This window comes from Zeus faber (genome assembly GCF_960531495.2).
Source record: "Zeus faber genome assembly, chromosome: 15".
Lineage (NCBI taxonomy): Eukaryota > Metazoa > Chordata > Actinopteri > Zeiformes > Zeidae > Zeus > Zeus faber.
Window position 1 is genome coordinate 18,915,849 of NC_137194.1, and position 17,606 is coordinate 18,933,454.

Genomic DNA, 17,606 nt, shown 5'->3' on the forward strand with positions numbered 1-17,606 from the left:
TATTTTAGTTTTTTTTTTGTTTGACTTTAATGATGGGATTTAAAAAGGGAAACCATCCAAAGCTCAGTCGACCATTTTACCATCGCGTCTAAATGTCTCCGGAGCCCTTCGCCGGGTAAAGGACACGTCGTCCCGTCTCCTCTGTTGAACATAACATCCATTTGTAATTACGTCCGCGTGTGTGTGTGTGTGAGATCCGATCTTGAGTCTTTTTTTTTTTTTTTTTTTTTATGTTTTTTTTTAATTGTATTTTTTATTGTTGAACGTAGAACCTGTTCGCTTCCACATTTCCTTCTCTCCCAGAGGTCGTCCTGTGTGTGTAAACCAGCGTTCACCGTTCCCATCCACGCCGCCGCTGATGTTGTGCTAAATTAGTGGAAAAGCTGAGTTCTCTCTCCATTTTGAAAACTGTCGTGTGTTGTTATTTATTGGATTTTTTTTCCTTCAATGTTTTCTTCCAAGTGTAAAGAACGCCGGCCTTCATGTTTACAACGTGGACATACTCTTTACTGCCAAACATGCAGGACTGTACCAAACCTCCGTCCCCTCTGTCCGTCCGTCCGTCCTCCACCCGCCATGCGGTTGCATTCGAAAAAAGACTTTCTTTCCTATTCTTTCTATCGATCGACCCCCATCCGTCATCTTTTTGAGCATCGGGGGACAACGAGGTTGTGTCCTCTCGCTGTGTTTCTTCGTGTCTTTGTGTCGTGGTGCGCGTGTTCATGTCAGTACTTTGTGCCTACTGTTGATCGCATGCTTTAGCCCTTTGACTGGACACAAAAACGTTGCTCACAAAAACCTCCTCTCGAACCCCCCTCTCCCCGCCGCCCTGCCCCGCCTCCCCCTGTGTGGACAAACGTTAGGGATCCTTATTAAAGTCCTCAAGGGAACCAAATAAATTAATACGAGTTTATCATATGTGTTACCAGTTCTGTAAGAAACAAATAGGAAATAAAGGCCTTTTAATTACCATCACCCGCGTCCGTGTCTTATGTGGTTTCATCTCCATCATTGGGAATCAAAGTCACAGCCCTTTATAGTTTATTTAGCAAAGTGAGAAAACCTTGGTGTGTGTGGATAAAGGTGTTCTCCTATACTCTTTATTTATATATATATATATATATATATATATATATATATATATATATTATACCACATGTTGTATTATATTTACAGTAGGTCACAGATTACAGTTTTTGGGCTCCAAAGCCATTAGATAGTAAAACAAAAATAAAACAAACAATGTGAACAAACGGATTAAAAGCAACAGGAATATTTCAATGAATAACCAATTCATGAAGAAAAAAAAGTAAAATAAATAAACTACACTGGTCCATTAAAAGTTCTACTTGACGGTGTTATTGTGGTTTGAGAAGAAAAAAAAAAAAAAAAGTTTACTGATTATAATCTCTTGTTTGTCACCAAGACGATAAAGAGTATTTTTCCAGAGTGCATAGAGATATATTAATAAATAAATTCATGGGATTTACTGATGTGATCTCTAGCCACAATATCAGACGTCTTCCGGGCTTTGACTGGCGTTCCATATGGCTTCCGGATTTAAAACGTGGAAATGAAAAAGGAAAACAAGTGGCTGTCTGGGTGCAAATGAGTCACACACTCGGGGCGGGAATTGAAAAAAACAAACTTGTAATGAAACAATCTTTCGTGCTTTGGCTCTTGACTGAATGGACGGAAGGTCCCTGGAAGGTTCCCCGACGTTCGAGTGGATGGTTTTCTGCGAGTGTTTGGGGGCTGAAATCTCATCAACAGCATCGGTTTGTGTGACGCGGGGACCGCTTCATTTGGACAGTTTGCTGATGACGCGAATCAGAGCCCCGTTCTCGTCCTTTAGCCTCTGGTTGTCGGATTTGAGCTCGGTTAACACCTGGAGCGGTGGGGGAAATGGAGGTCAGTATTATATATAAACAGCGCTGCAGAGGAGTTTCTATTACAACCCCTGTGTAATATTCTATTGCATATTTGGACCATGTAGTTTAAAATGCTAAAACTCTATGTTCCAGATGCAATGACAAATGGATCTTGGCTTTTAGCGGAGAAAAAAGAAATGCCTTTAATAAAATGACAAGTAAATAAATGAGAACATGCTTGAGAGTGTCAGATCATGCAACAAGATGATGGATATGGCAATTCTCAGCCGGTGAATGGTGGAAGAAAGAATGACAGAGACAGAGAGAGAGAGAGAGAGAGAGAGAGAGAAAGGGAGATTGTCAACTTCTCCAAACTAGGTCGCACCCCTCGCAGGATGAGTCACGTCTAAAAATAACCATAAAGTCTTTGTCAATATATTTCCCCTCCATCCGAGAAGCTACGGGAACAATAAACCTCTGTTGCGTGCCGCTCGCTCAAACGTTTCCAGCGACGACGCGCCCCCATGAATATGCATGTCAGGAGAAACCCTCTCCTCCATTTAAACTATCGTTGGCGCTGGTAATAATGAGGGAAAACGCTGCGGCCAGACGACGCCCTGCCCTGGATCCGCTGACAAAACCACAAAGACACGTCCATAAACACACACACACACACATACACACACACATACACACACATACAGGCTTATTAGCTAAAGATTTTCTCTGCAATTCCCTTTTGAGCAACACGAAACTCACACCCGCCGCATCGCAGGCAATGTCAGTGAGTTAGTTTTGCAAACGTATTAAACCGCACATTCAATTTTAACCTGCAACAACGAGGCAGCGGATGTGAAGTTGAACATCCTCACGCCTGCGTGGACTCTGGATCTATCGCGGTTTGAGACTCGAAAAATATAATTACATCTTTCCGGGGATGCTCAGCAGCCGTTATGCAAGTACCATGAACGCCACTAAAAATAGGTTCTTAGAGAGGCCCATGACAATGGTTTGGTTTGGGGGGGTGGGGATGGGGTGGGTGGGGTGTTAGTGGGGTTACCCTCTGATGGAATGTAGGGGGGGGGGGTTAATGGAACATAAACAAAGTGGGAGTGCAATTTCTCTGCGGATGGGCGGTGACGGTAGTCAGACGGTAGGGAACCTGCCTGGAGAGGAGACGAGAGGAGGAATCAGGAAAAGAAAGAGGGGGGGAGTGGAAGAGGAGAGATGGCCGCAGGAGGAGGAGGGTGGGTGGCGGCGGTTGTGGTGGTGGTTGGGGGGCGGGGGAGGGGGGTGGGGGCGGGGGTCAGAGGTCCTCGGTTTCAGGCAGGGGCGACATCTCAGAGAGACGGGAGAGGACCCGCAGCATGGCTCTGTTCTCGGCCAAGAGACGCTGGTTCCCCCGCCGCAGGGCCTGGAGCTGAGCCAAGGCAGGGAAGGCCTGCACACAGGGACGAGAGAGAGAGAGAGAGAGAGAGAGAGAGAGAGAGAGAGAGAGAGAGAGAGAGAGAGAGAGAGAGAGAGAGAGAGAGAGAGAGAGAGAGAGAGAGAGAGAGCGTGCGAGGAGGTGGAGTTTGTGCAAAGAGAAAGACAGGTACAAACAGCGTGTACAGAGACGAACAAATAGTGGAAGCGTGCACAAACAGGAAACAGATGAGGGAGCGTTAAAGGGGCTCGTCGAGGAGAAGCAGTACATGAAACTCTTGAAGGTGTAGAAGGTTCTTAATGTAGAGATGAAGTACAGCTGGGGGAGGAGGGCAAGGGGAACAGCAAGGTGGGTGGGGGTACGAGAACCTAAAACATTTATTCGTCAAAGGGAAATAAATGTTTCGGCATTTCCCTTCACTTTGCCTGGATCGGCCAAAGCCTCAGCGTGGATCAATGGAGAAGCCTGTGGTTTGACGCCATTTTTTAGGGGTTAACCACAGTGCACGTGTGGTCTACGCGCACGCTGCCTACTGGTGTGCAGAGCGGAGGGGACGTGCCAGGGATGAGGTAAAGAGTGCATCCAGCTGTTTTTACAAGCCCAAAGAACACTGTTTTGGGAAACCGCTTGAAATCGCAGCCTTCCCTTCGCCGAGCCCCCAGTTACGGAGTTCAAAGAACGTCCACAAACCTTTGCCGTTTTGGAAAGACGGACGGACGAAAGAGGAAAGAGGAGGAGGAGACCCGAAGGAGCTAAGCTTAAAAAAAAAAAAAAAAAGAAAGAAAAAAAAAAAAGAACGCGTGATATTCCCCCTCCCCCTTCTTAGATCCTGACCCACATCTCTGACTCTGTCTCTCACACACACACACACACACACACACACACACACACACACACACACACACCACAGAGGATTTCTCACAGTTGAGATAATTCCAGCAGATGCCAGAAACGATCGTGCCCCCCCCCCCCCCCCCCCCCCCCCCCAAAAAAAAAAAACACCGGAAGATGCTGGGATAACAACACCCGTACGGTGCTCAAAGGACTCTGACGTGAGGAGAAAAAGAGGGTCTTTGCTCATACGTGTTTTCAGGGTGTAACGTGACGTGTGTGTGTGCGCTTCCACTCGTGTTGGCATGCCCTAAACGTGAGGTGACAGGCAGGTGTCGATCGCGCCGTCCGCATCGGGTGGGGACCACTCACCATCCCCCCCACTCCCCACGTGACCGCCTGCCCAGCTCAGGGCTGGTACCCGCAGCGGAATCGCATTGGGGCTTCCCTCTGAGGAAACTACGACAACATGGGGTCAGACATTCACTGCTCACATTATTCTTCGCGTGAAAAGGGTCCGTTGGCTCGCTCTGGCAAAGACGATGGCCTCAAAACCCGAAGATTGAATTGTTGTTACAAAATATTTCTCATGTATTTATTAGCACTCCAGACGATGATTTGCGAGGACGTGGGGAGAGATTCATCCAGTGGTCCGTTTGATGAATCACCATTGGTTGATGGTCCAGATAAATGGGGATTCATCCAATGGACCATCGGCCAATGAATTGGTCCAATGTTTTTTGTCAAAAAGGCGTGGTGGACTCCCAGTACTAGGCCACATCACCCCGGGACCGATATTGGCCTCGCCTCGTTTCCCGCTCCGTCTCTTCCGGGCGCACAATCAGTTCAGGAATGTTTTAGAAACGTGGGTCTCTCTTTTTTCCCCGCTCTTGGAAGGAGGTTTGGTATTCGGCTGGAACTAGGTCACAGCGCTCACCCTGACAAGGGGAGCAAGCGGAGCGGAGGGCTGGCACAACACAACAGACCCATCACAGCGGGACACTGCGGGTAATGAGCCTCCAGCCCTGACCTTCCGTCTCCTTCCCCCTCAGCCCGTTAGACCAACTACCACCAGACCTGGAGTAAATCCTTCTGGACTGACTTGTGTGTGTGTTTTTTTGACGAACTCTTTTATGATCTGAATGAGTTTTAGAAAGCATACATAAAACACACTTCAAGTGTCTGAAGGAAATGGGACTCTAATCTTGTTTGCATCGCGCCGGCTCCATGACATGTGGTCTTTGCGAGGCAGTACTTACCTTCACCTCCTCCTCCATATCTGAAACTCTCTTCTCGAGGGTGTGTTTTTCCTGGGACAGAAAGTAACGAGAACCGTCCTACATTTTTAATACTTATTATTTCCCAGCACTCACAACTCAAATGTTTTTTCGGTTCTACGCTCTCTTGCAATCTAAAATAAATGTTAAAAGAGGCATCGTTCGATTGCCGTTCAAAGACTGATAATACGGAAATACGGAGTCGCCTCTGAACCATGAAAAAGCCAAAGTGCGGGTGAAGGTACTCACCCTTTTCTCCGATTCAAGTACGGAGGACGACCTCTCCGACATTCTGTCTTGTCTCTGAAAGCCAAAAAGTCAAGGCGCCGTTAATGCAAAACGCTGGAAGAAGGTGATGTCATGCATTAATCACCCTTGTCCATCCTCAGCAACCTTAATTTATTCCACCAAAAGCGTTTTGATTTGTGTTTATTGCTGCCGTCGGACACAGACGTGATGGGGTTTCTAGTTCCTACCTGGGTGACTCTTTCCAGCTGCGAGCGGATCCTGGCCAGCTCCTGTTTGCTGTCCTGCAGCCGGGACTTGAGCTTCTCGTTCTCGTGCAGGGCCGTCTCGTACATCTGGAAATAAATACAACAATGTAGACGCTTCCTGGAAACGAGTAGTCTAATCCCGACCGAGTGGAACCAAAGTTTTGTCGAGTATATCAGGATAAACACAAGGCCTTTTATGAGGCTTTGCTGTTACGGCATTTTCCCACTATCCTGTGAATAAGTGTCAACTAGCGACCACTGTGCCTCTTCACTTACTTACGTGGTTTGAGACTTTTCCACTTGACACAAAATATGTTATCATATTTTTAAACATATTACTGCAGCTGAATTTGTAATTGCCACTGGGCTGAGAATGATACCTTCTCACATTATATTCTTTTTTATAGCTTTTAATATTATTATACCTTCTTATAGTCCTTGGGGCCGGAGTCATCGTCCAGTCGATTGAGTGATGCCAGCCTGGCCTCCCTCCTCATGTAGGAGCTGGTTCGACCCAGGGCTTTGTCTGCAGCGCCGTCTCCTCCACTGGAGTCCACCCTGGGGCGGAGCACAACGTCTATTTCCCTCCTTTTTCTGCGTTATTTTCTGACGATTATGGGGGGGAATTAGTTACGTAGGGGAAGCGAAAGAAAGCACTTACCGCGACACTCTTTCATGCTGAAAAGGAAGAAAAGTAAATAGTTAGCCAACGCTCTCACAAATAAAATGGCCTCAAGCTTGAGTGTGATAATCACTCCTGCCAAAATTTACTGCGCAAGATACAGCTGGAACTTTAAAAATTAAGTGCAGGCCTCGAGAGTGAGTGAAATATTTTCCGTCGGGAGAAGACTCCGCGTGAACTTCTAAGTGACTTATGACAGTGTTTTCCCGGGTCTCGGGTCCCGGAGGAGAGAAGTGCAAACACCCAAGCGAGCCCATATCATTTATCCTGTCAATGCCAGGACAGACGCCACCGACGCCATGATGACGTCATCGGAGCCTATTGTGCGACACCTTTCGAGGTCTGACGTGAGGATGCGGTCTGATATGGATGTCGGAGGAGATTTGCCGTTTTCTGATTCCGGCCTTCAGCCTCGGGAACTCCAGACCTTCACGCCCGTCTCAAGACTTCCACGAGTGCAACGCATTCCATTTTCCATTTTCCATTTATTTATCCAGAGATTAGTGGGAAAACATCATCGGTGTGCAATGCGGTTAACGATGTTATCGCATTACTTCTCCTTACATATCTCGACTTTAGAGGCTGAAGTTTTACGGGCGAGGCCTGGTCCGTGCCCACCGCCTCCGCTCTACTGACAAGAAACATGGCCGGCGACAGCTTATAGGCTTATAAGGCATCGAGGAGAACAACACCTTGATGTGCCGCCGCCGCCGGCCCTGAAAAAAGAGGCTGATATGAGGAGAGAGAGCGCCTCCGTGCGTTGCGATGACATTTCACTGCATAGATGTATGAACGTATGTATATGTATGTGATAAATAAACCTCTTGAATCCTGAATCTTGAGATGTTGAGGGTCAGAGAGAGACAGACTGCCATTTCACGGTTTGTTCTAATGTTCTCCTGGGCTTCTCATGACTGGCTCTGAGCTGTGATATTTAGTCCTTTGCCCAAAAGCGGTGAGTTTCTGTTCGGAAGTGGTTTGGATTTCACCCGGCTCTTTTCATACTGTGGTCCGAGAGGCAGGTTCAGACGCCGAGAGCGCAATCTTCGTGGGAAAGCGTTCACATCGGAAAAGGAAAGCGTGTAAAAGGGACACTTTTGGGTTCTCCTTTGGGTGGGTGGGCGGGATGCTTCGCATTGCACCAAAAGAGCAATTCCTCAGCCGCTGTTTACACAACTTGAGCCACCGCTGCCGGTCCTTATGTGGTCATGTGCCGAGGCAGGACGGCGAAGCCGGGGGATAAACAGACCTCCGTGACCCCCGCGTGAAGAAGGGCCGAGGACGCTCCCAGGTGGTCCATTCACCAGGGTTGTGGTCCAACGGCGGATTTAGCAAAAGATGGATTTGTTGTTTGGAATTTAAATATAATTGCTGTTTCTGTTCCACCGGACAGAGCAATGGAAGAGTAAGAGGGTCCACTGAAATAATCTCTCTCCTAAATTGACACTCTTCTTGGTTTCTCTTAGTGGCTTTGAGTCCTATATTGCAGCGGTTCTCAAAGTGAGGTCCAAGGTCCCCCAGGGGTCTTAAGGATTCACAGATAAATGTAATGCAACTATTGTTCAAATGCATTGTTATAAGTAAGTTGATTGAGTGTCAGGGTTTTACACTGTACAGATCTATATCTATACTTATATTTTGTTCATAAGCTTTTGCTACCAATGCTATATTCACAAAGCCTTAAGGAAGAGTTTCTATGTAAAAGGAGAAAGAATCAGGCCTTGAGCGACTGTGTTTGAATGTAGTCGATCTTTCTGGAGGATAGAAACAGTGTTTAACGATCTTATCATCAAAAGCCGTGGATGTTGGGAACCTGCTGACAGAAGCCCCGGTCGATGTTGCCTTATTAGGAGAAACATAGGGATACAGCACCGGCCGGCGTGGCTCTGTGCGCTATACGGCAGGAGCTGGGCCCGACATTCCTTCGCTATGGAAAAGAACAACAGAACGGGGCCTGCGACTGATCGAAACACCCCGTAAACGGAGGCATTGGTCGGGCCGCGGCCTCTCTGTAAACATGACAGCGCTGTTTTACGGCTTTCTCCGGCCAACGCGTCAACACAAGGCGTAAGATCCGGTGTGCACATGGAGACGGCCCCGCGAAGGAGGGCTGTAAAAATCACTAAAGCATGACATCAACATGGCCGATAAACCTCATCAAATATAGAACGATCCTGACTATGTTTTAGGCTTCCCCTACTCCCCTTCTCAACTAAATGCTGCTTTTCAGCTGCCTGGGATAGTAGGAAATAGCCCAACACACACCTCACACGAGAATAAAATGCTTTATTCATATAAAGTACCTTTCTCCGGACGCCTCCGGACTGATAATAACGCCTTAATGGCTACACAACAATCTGGCGTCAAGTCAGATTTATGAGCTGAAGGCTGCGGAGCTTCTGTTCACACCTTTTTTTTCTGTTTCTCTCCTTTCTGTGTCTGTAGAACACAGATAATTTTGTGCTAATTTGGGGGAAAGGCCCCTTCTGAAAATCTCTCTCTCTGTCTCTCTCTCTCCCTCTCGCTCTCTCTCTCTCTCTCTCTCTCTCTCTCTCCCTCTCTTTCTCTCCCTCTCTCCCTCCCTCTCTTGCAAACATTGCCAATGCAAAGCAGGCAGTGACATCATGGAAAATCCACTTCTGGCTACCAGCACAGACACAATACAGCGGGAATAGAAAATGAAAGTCAGAAAAAAAAGAAAAGGAGAATTCTACCAGTACTACTCTATGTGAAACCGCATATTTCCCCACAACATTACATCACCGCTTGACAATCCATGTCCCTTAAAATAAAGAACGGCTTCATTCTCCTCAGATCGTTGGTTCAAAAACAGCATGTTGTGGCTGTTGATCAAGCTGTGTGTGTCTAAGTATTTGGACACTTTAACAAACTTTGTCAAAGATGAGGATGCTTCCGGTGGTTTAAAACAAACAAATACAAGAGCAACCATCCAGCAATATCTGAATGAATGCAAACAAGATATATATATGAAAAAAAATCATACCCTCATCTGCAAATACTTGTTTTTTGAAGTTCCTAGAGCATGAGCAAACAGACGTGTTCTATCACTTTGGACATGAACAACCCCTCCATCCCCTAAACTATGCTCGTGCGTGACGTCCGCTCGATATCTCTGAGAGACAAAAAAAAAAAAGTTTGGCTCTTACTCTGAAGTTCTTAGCGGTGGGAGAAGGAGAGGAAGGCGGGGAGTCGGACAGGGACTTCCTGGTGCGGCTCAGGTCCTTGGAGCGGGGGAAGTAGGAGGACATCTCCTCTCCGGCCGAGCAGCGGAACCTCCAAACTTTTAGACGCTCAGCAGAGCACGACAGCTGCACCACTCCGCCGACCGCTCAGGCGACAACCGCACTAATGATGCCCATGACCGCACTCATGGGGGATCCTCACTCAACAGGTGTGCGTGTGTGTGTGTGTGTGTGTGTGTGTGTGTGTGTGCGTGTGTGTGTGTGTGTGTGTGTGCGTGCGTTTGCGTGTGCGTGTGTGTGTGCGTGTGTGTGTGTGTCTGTCTAAGTTCAGCTCCACAATCCCCAGGGCCGGACAGAAATGTTGCTAAATTTGGACGGATTGTGAAGTTGTCGTCATGGTCCTCTCCAAATCTGCTCGGATAAAAAAAACCTGAAAGTTAAAAAAAAACAAAAAACTTGTGCCTCCCAAAAAAAGTAAAGCAAAAAAGAAAGAAAGAAAAGCTAAATGTAGATTTGACGAAAAGGGAGCAAGGCGGTCCGTCCGAGGAAAGAAGGAGCTGGTTCCAGATGCTTTCTCTTCCTGCGTTCCCCTGAAATCACACACAAACCTTCTCCATCTCCCCTTTTCTCTCTCTCTCTCTCTCTCTCTCTCTCTCTCTCTCCCTCACTCTCGCTCTCTTTGCCTTCCACTGTTTGGTCGCCCCCCCCTCTCTGGCAGCCCTGTCTGGCAGCATGCCAGAGACTCTGCTATGGGCCGAGGAAGAAAACCATCCACTGATGTGGACGGGGGTAGAAATGAGTGTGTGTGTGTGTGTGTGTGTGTGTGTGTGTGTGTGTGTGTGCGCGCGCGCGCAATGTCAGCGGCTATAACGTCAGTCGTTATCGCCCGAGGAGCCGCGGTCTGCCGTGACAGCTCGAGTCATACTTGTTGCTGGTGGTCATCAAAGCTGACTTAAGGTGAACCTGGTGGGAGGTCAAAGGTCATGTCCCCCCCCTCCCCCCCACTTTACATTTTATCCTCCAAAATCTTAAAATAAGATAGCACTGGAATGACCCCCAGGTGGAAAAAATTCAGGGATTTGCTGAACCAAGTCTGCATAAATCATGTTTCTGCGGTTAGAACCGTGGTTGTTTTCCTGCACAATGTGAAAGTGTTTTCTTATCTTATCCTGATAATGTGTCGCCGGGAAGGACTCGGCCAGTGACCTCTCACAATCTAGTCTGGTTCTTTATCCAGCTGCTTTTATTTATTAATTTATTTATTTTTTAATTTCCCTCGAAAGTTTTCATCTCCATCGACCGTCTTCCTCCGCGGTCTGACGTGCGTGCTGCCGCTTGCTTTTTATAGTGAGGCTTGCAATATGGTGGCGGTTTACAAAATCCCTTATCCTCTGCTGAGAGGAAGCGGGAGAGATAGCCAGGTTGCCAGAGAGCAAGGATGGAAAGAAAAAGAAAAAGAAGAATAGATCAATTCAGGCAGGCTTAGGTACGATGGAGGTGCCGTCCGCTGGTTGCCTCTTTAGTGAGCAGGGTCAGCAGAATTAATTTATTATATTATAATAAAAAATTTTTTAAATTTAATTAAAAGATTTTCATAGAATAAATATTCTGCTGACCCTGCTCACTAAAGATGGTGGTATAGTATAGTGTACTAATATATATAATTTATTTTTTGATTATTTATTCATGTTTAATTTCTTCAAAATAATTTAGAATAAATACTGTAGATGGCCTGTAGAAAGTAAAACCTCTAGCATACACCTATTTTCAGAAGTATTCAATAAATAACAAACTAAAGAGCCATATTAGAGGTGTACTTTTTTCAGATCTTAAGTCCCTAACCTTGTAACCAACCTATTTCCAATATAATATGCACACCAAACCTTCAACGTCAATGCCATGAACTATATGTGGGGAGGGTTTTCTTCCTGCCGTATTTTGTTTTATTACATCCGTGATATTCCAAAAGACATTCTTGAATTTCCCCCACCGGGGATTAATTAGGTGTTAAGTATGAAAAAGCAAAAACAGCAACAACAAAAATCAGAAATCCAGCGCTGCGACTGTCGTGGTCGGATATTCACGCTCGGAGAGCCGCTGAACTCCATGACGATCCCTCAGGAAGTGAAGTGGATTTGTGGCACCGTTCAGAGCCGGGGCCTTCAGAGACCAGTATGCATTTCAGCTTCAGGTCCCCCCCCCCCCCCCAAGATTTCTCCCCAGCCATTAACTGAGAAGCCAGTTCGCTCCTTTCTTCACTTTCCATGTGGAAAAACATTCCCGAGTCTTACTGGCCTTAGCCTTATTGCGAGCGTCGTCTCTCACGCCCGCTCCAAAAGCTCCAGAAAGCTTTCTTTCTGGAGCTTTTGGGGCGGGCGTGAGAGGCGACGCTCGCAGAGCTCCATCACGGGGATCCAGAGGAAGGAGTCGAAATCCTCCTTTTTTGGAGCGGAGGCGTTTCCCTGACAGGTGTCGGCGTCTCCTCCTCTCTGAAAAAGCTTATCGTGGAACGGATTTAGGCCCCCGGTGACTCGGGGAGACTCTCGTGTTACTGGCACGGCCACGTTTCAAATTCTGCCCCGGTGACAGCTGAACCCCTGGCGGACGCCGGCCGTCCGGGAAAACCCGGCGTTCCTGCTTCGTGCAACGTCCTCATAGGCCCATCTGGAGTGATCTCCTCAATTAGATACTAAATTTGTTTCGCGGGAGGAGTAGACTCACCGCACTGGGCGGTGACCCGGTGGCGTCTTTGCGGGTTGGACCGAGCCTTTTTAGCTCGGCTACCTTCGTGCCCTTTCTAGATTTCGAGACGAGGAGCGGAACCGGGTCAGGGCGGCTCCAAAGCGCAGGTGTAACTCGGACTGTGGCTGGGGAGTCGGGTGGAAAAGATGGAGGCAGATCCACGCTCCCTCTGAATCCAGGGCTAATAGCACAAGAGAGTGCCTCTGAGTTTTGCCCAATATGGTATGGAATGTTGAGACGCAGCCATGTGATGTGGAGACACCAGAAGACAGGAGGGGGAGGGAGGGAGCGTTTGGTCCTCCTCGAATCCCCCTGAATCGGATAGCATTAGAAGCTACTCTAGTTCAAAAGGCTGTCCGACGACACGCCTGGAAATCAGACGGATTAATGATTCAGTGATTTGTGTCGGGTTTCTCAGCGTTGCATCATTTTGAGGCACACGCTGACAATTAAGGCTTTTGGCCGGCGGAGGTTTCCTGTGTGTGAACGTGTTATGACTTCCAAGAAAGATGTTATTAAGAGTTGCTGCTTGCTATTTCTATTTAATAATATATATCAAATAATAAAAAATAAATACATTAATATAAATTATATAAATTATATATATATGTATATATATATATATATATATATATATATATATATATATATATATATATATATATATATATATATATATATACACACACACACACAGACACACACACACACACACACACACACACACACACACACCGATCAGCCACAACATTAAAACCACTGACAGGTGAAGTGAATAACATTGCTCATTTTGTTCCAATGGCAGCTGTCAAGGGGTGGGATATATTAGGCAGCAAGGGAACAGTCAGTTCTTGTAGTTGATGTGTTGGAAGCAGGAAAAATGGGCAAGCGTAAGGATCTGAGAGACTTTGACAGGGACCAAATTGTGATTGGGATGACTGGGTCAGAGCATCTCCGAAACGGCAGGTCTTGTGGAGTGTTCCCGGTATGCAGTGGTTAGTACCTACCAAAAGCGATCCAAGGAAGGACAACCCGTGAACCGGCGACAGGGTCATGGCTCCCATGGGCTCATTGATGAGTGCGGGTAGCGAAGTCTTGCCCTCTGGTCCGAGCTACTGGGGCACAAACTGCTGAAAAAGTTAATGCTGCTATGATAGAAAGGTGTCAGAACACACAGTGCATCACAGCTTTCTGCGTATGTGGCTGCGTAGCCGTAGACCAGTCAGAGTGCCCATGCTGACCCCTGGCCACCACCCAAAGCCCCTACGATGGGCATCAGAACTGGACCATGGAGCAATGGAAGAAGGTGGCCTGGTCTGATGAATCACATTTTCTTCTACATCATGTGGATAGTCAGGGTTAGGGTCTGATCCGATCGAGCATCAGTGGGATGTGCTGGAACAACAAGCCCGATCCATGGGGGCCCCACCTGTCAACTTCCAGGACTTAAAGGATCTGCTGCTAACGTCTTGGTGCCATGTACCACAGGACACCTTCAGAGGTCTTGTGGAGTGCAGACCTCCACGGGTCAGAGCTGTTTTGGCTTCGCAAGGGGGAGCTACACAATATTAGTGGTTATTAGTGGTGGTTTTAATGTTGTGGCTGATCGGTATATATATATATATATATATATATATATATATATATATATATATATTCAAGATTCAATGTATATATTCAAGATTCAAGAGGTTTATTTGTCACATACATATACATACTGTCATACATATATGCAGTGAAATGTCTTTGCAACGCACCTGGAGATTATGCACAATAGTCACTAAACCGAACATAATAGGTAACTTAATTCCTACATAGCTAACTAACTGAAACTACCTGATTCCTAAAACGTAATGCAGTTAGTGAATAGAATAATATTAAATAAAATAAAATAAAATAAATTAAAATAAGACTCAAAAAGATAATACAAAGTGGGGGTACAAAATAGAAGGGAATAGAGTTGTGTATATGGGATAGGCGGGATGGGATATATCTATATATATCTATATATCTATATATATATATATATATATATATATATATATATATATATGTGTGTTTATATACAATGTGTACTTGTACTTGTACAATGTGTATTTTGTACATTTCAAGTTCAAGTTCAAGAGGTTATTTGTCACATACATATACATATGGTCATACATTTGTACTATATATACACAAACATTTTTACCCTTTCTATCTATTTTTAACATGGCTAATACAGGGATTTTCACTATTGTAAGAAATATGTTTTTTCTAACTGGCTTGCGTCAAGATCATCACAGTACAAGTGCACAGAAACTGCTGCGGTTCAAGGTCTCCTCCCTGCTAAAGTTGCATAATATTATAGCGCCATCTAGTGGCATCGACGGTAAATTACAGGCTGCATTTAGTTTTCATCGGCCATTGGTTGTACAGTATTGATTAACTTTTCTATGGTGTTTTGTGCTGATGTAAATTGGATTTCTGCATGGAGATAATTCCTACGCACCTTTGCATTTGCCTCATCTAAACCTTCCAGGTCGTAGCAACGCAGACCCTGCTGTGGTTTTGGGGCAAAGGAGATCTGGGCGGCATCTTCGACAGGATTCTGATTTTCATCTCTCCACCATCCCTCGACCACTGCACAAAGGGAGTAGTTCGAACTGTTCAGGGTATTTTATCTTTCTGCTGGAGCCGTTGCTCCTCTGTGTTTCTATCGATTTGTTTTCTTACCGTTGCAGCAGTTGTCGGTGGAAATGTCTGTGCGAGGTAGGCCCCATAATCCGCTCACGGAGGAATATGAACGGATGTCCGTGGGAGATTCAGCATGGACTTCCAGTCTGGGTTCGATATTACCCTGCTGTGAATGTAAAAATATCACATATTTACACATAACAACAAAGTCACCGTTCAAAATGATTTCAGGACAATCTGAGTGACTCTAATGCGGCGACCTCGTCCGTTCGGCTCCGCGCTGGACTTTCCCGGCCGATGTTGACCGATCTGTGCTCGGTTGAGCTTCTCCAAACGCCGGAGCCGTCGGCTCGCCTTCCTTCACCCTCCTCCTGCGTGTCCTGAGCAGAGAAGCTGTAGGTGCTTTGAGCCTCTTTCAGCTCTGTGAGAGTCACACCCTGCCGGGGAAACGGAAACACACACACACACACACACACACACACACTTCGGCTCAAATAGCGGAAGAATGGAAACCAATAAAACCATAAAAGACGGTTTAAACCCCTTATGTTGCTGACCTGTGTTGACCTGCGGGTTTGTCTGGCCTGGCGAGATCTGGCTTTCCTCTGGGACTCCGCCTCCTCATCTCTGACCGGCGTGAGGTAGGGCCTGGGGTAGCGAGCACAGGTTATAGTCCGTGTACAGAGGGTTAAGAAGTGTTTTATTAAGAGCCTCGTGGAGAGAAATGCTGCCAGAAAAAACAATGCCTTATTAACTGATGAGCTCTAAAACTCCACACCATAGTCATTATTGCCTTTTCAGTAACATAATACAAATTCCATATCATTTACTGTCCAATATCATTTAATACCGTTTTTTTAAATCAGCATCATAAATCTCTCATCTCAAAATGTCTCAAGAAGAGCTTGGACATTTTGAGATTGGAGCTCAACCTAGAGAGCTTATTGCAATTTAACAGTATGACTTTCTGTCCATCCAAGGTGTCACATTCGCAGTGTAGTGCTTTGATTCTTAATACGCTTCAGTGTTCTGGTCATTCAAATGAAAGTGAAATGATATCCTAGATAAATGCTAGATTTGATCAGTTGGCATATGGTAAATAGTAAAAAGGGGCAGCGGGCAGGAACTTGCTTTTAGGTCTGGGCATCATGTGATCGATAAAAAATTCAAGCACTTGGACAGAAGCCAGTCCGTTAGAAGTGACTTAGAGGCTCTGCAGACACAGTGCTGACTAAGCATCTTGGAGGAGGGTCATGTTTTATACAGAGCCGCCCTCGCCCTCACACACACTCCTCTGCTGTGCTTTTACAGAGTATCGATCCTTCCCCTATGGAGTCTCCCTGCATCCTGACAGATGAACAGAACTCAGCGCTGCCTTTTAGAAAAGAGATTTGTTTTTCACAAAACCGCGCCGCCTTATCTCAAGATCAATAGCGTAATTGATAAAGGAAAAAGTATGAAATGTAGACCTCGCCAAAATGTAAATCAGAGCCCTGCAATCTAGATTTGATCCATGGCGGCGAAGTGCTGCACCGCAGCCTCTCGCTGGTGGAAATTTATACCAAAAACACCTTCATACACCAGAGGAAATATTAATATTAACAAAATTCCAAGCAATCATTCTTTTAGCCCAAAATCCAGAGTTCGGTTCACATACAGCTAAGAATCCTGTACATTTAAGTGAAATTAAAGATGAAGACACAGATTTACAGTACAGCCACAGGAAGACAGGGCTCAGGCTCTGTACCTTACCTGGGAAAGTACATCTGCAAGGTCCCTTTGGAAGGTCAGAGACTGAGGAGCAGAATGGAATGGGAAAGGCTGGCGAAGATGACTTTGCCAGAATGAGCAGAGGAAGCGAAGGGGGGAAAGAGAGGGTGGGAGCGATGGTTTCTATCGATGCACAGCCGAGTCCGTCCAGACGGGACCTCCGACAAACCAAGTCTGATGCAAGCAATTCTGAATGGATGCACTTTGCAGTGGCTGGACACATCACCGTATTTACTCTAGTAGCTCATGGGACAAGTGTATGATTTGTCAAAAATTGACAAGTGATATAATTTTGTGTTCTGAAAATACATTTATTCTTTGTTAATTTCAATCTGCTGTTTGCTGTTGTCAACCAAAAGCCTAAAACACATTGTAGGAAAAATAAAAGCCAAGGAAACATTGTATGAAGAGGCTGCTACAGTGTTATGAAACATCACATTTGTTTCGCAAATTTTTGGCTCTTTAGCAGAGATTGTCTAATAGATTGAGACCGCTACCCCTCCCTCACTGGCAATATGCTCATATGTCTGAGACACATTAAGTACATTTACATGGGTTAAGAAAATATACCTTATAAATTCAAAATCCCATGTCAAAGAATTCAGCAGAAGTGCATAATATTGACCTACAGTAT

At 45.9% G+C, this 17,606-nt stretch overlaps 1 protein-coding gene across 4 annotated transcripts; it reads right to left on the reverse strand.

Annotated features, from left to right (window-relative positions):
* Positions 1-1,035: 1,035 nt before the first annotated feature.
* ppp1r12b (protein phosphatase 1, regulatory subunit 12B) lies at positions 1,036-10,398 on the reverse strand. Of its 4 annotated transcripts, XM_080015941.1 has the most exons (8): positions 9,749-10,398; positions 6,561-6,577; positions 6,325-6,457; positions 5,882-5,986; positions 5,655-5,708; positions 5,388-5,438; positions 4,501-4,587; positions 1,036-1,888 (listed from the first exon to the last, which is right to left on the reverse strand). In XM_080015941.1, exons 1-7 carry the CDS (start codon positions 9,848-9,850, stop codon positions 4,537-4,539), a joined length of 513 nt encoding a protein of 170 aa, XP_079872067.1. In that variant the 5' UTR covers positions 9,851-10,398; the 3' UTR covers positions 1,036-1,888; positions 4,501-4,536. The 4 variants fall into 4 exon arrangements, with proteins under 4 accessions (XP_079872067.1, XP_079872066.1, XP_079872064.1 ...); XM_080015940.1 differs by lacking the exon at positions 4,501-4,587; XM_080015938.1 differs by lacking the exons at positions 1,036-1,888; positions 4,501-4,587 and adding an exon at positions 3,061-3,312.
* Between the last annotated feature and the right edge of the window lie 7,208 nt (positions 10,399-17,606).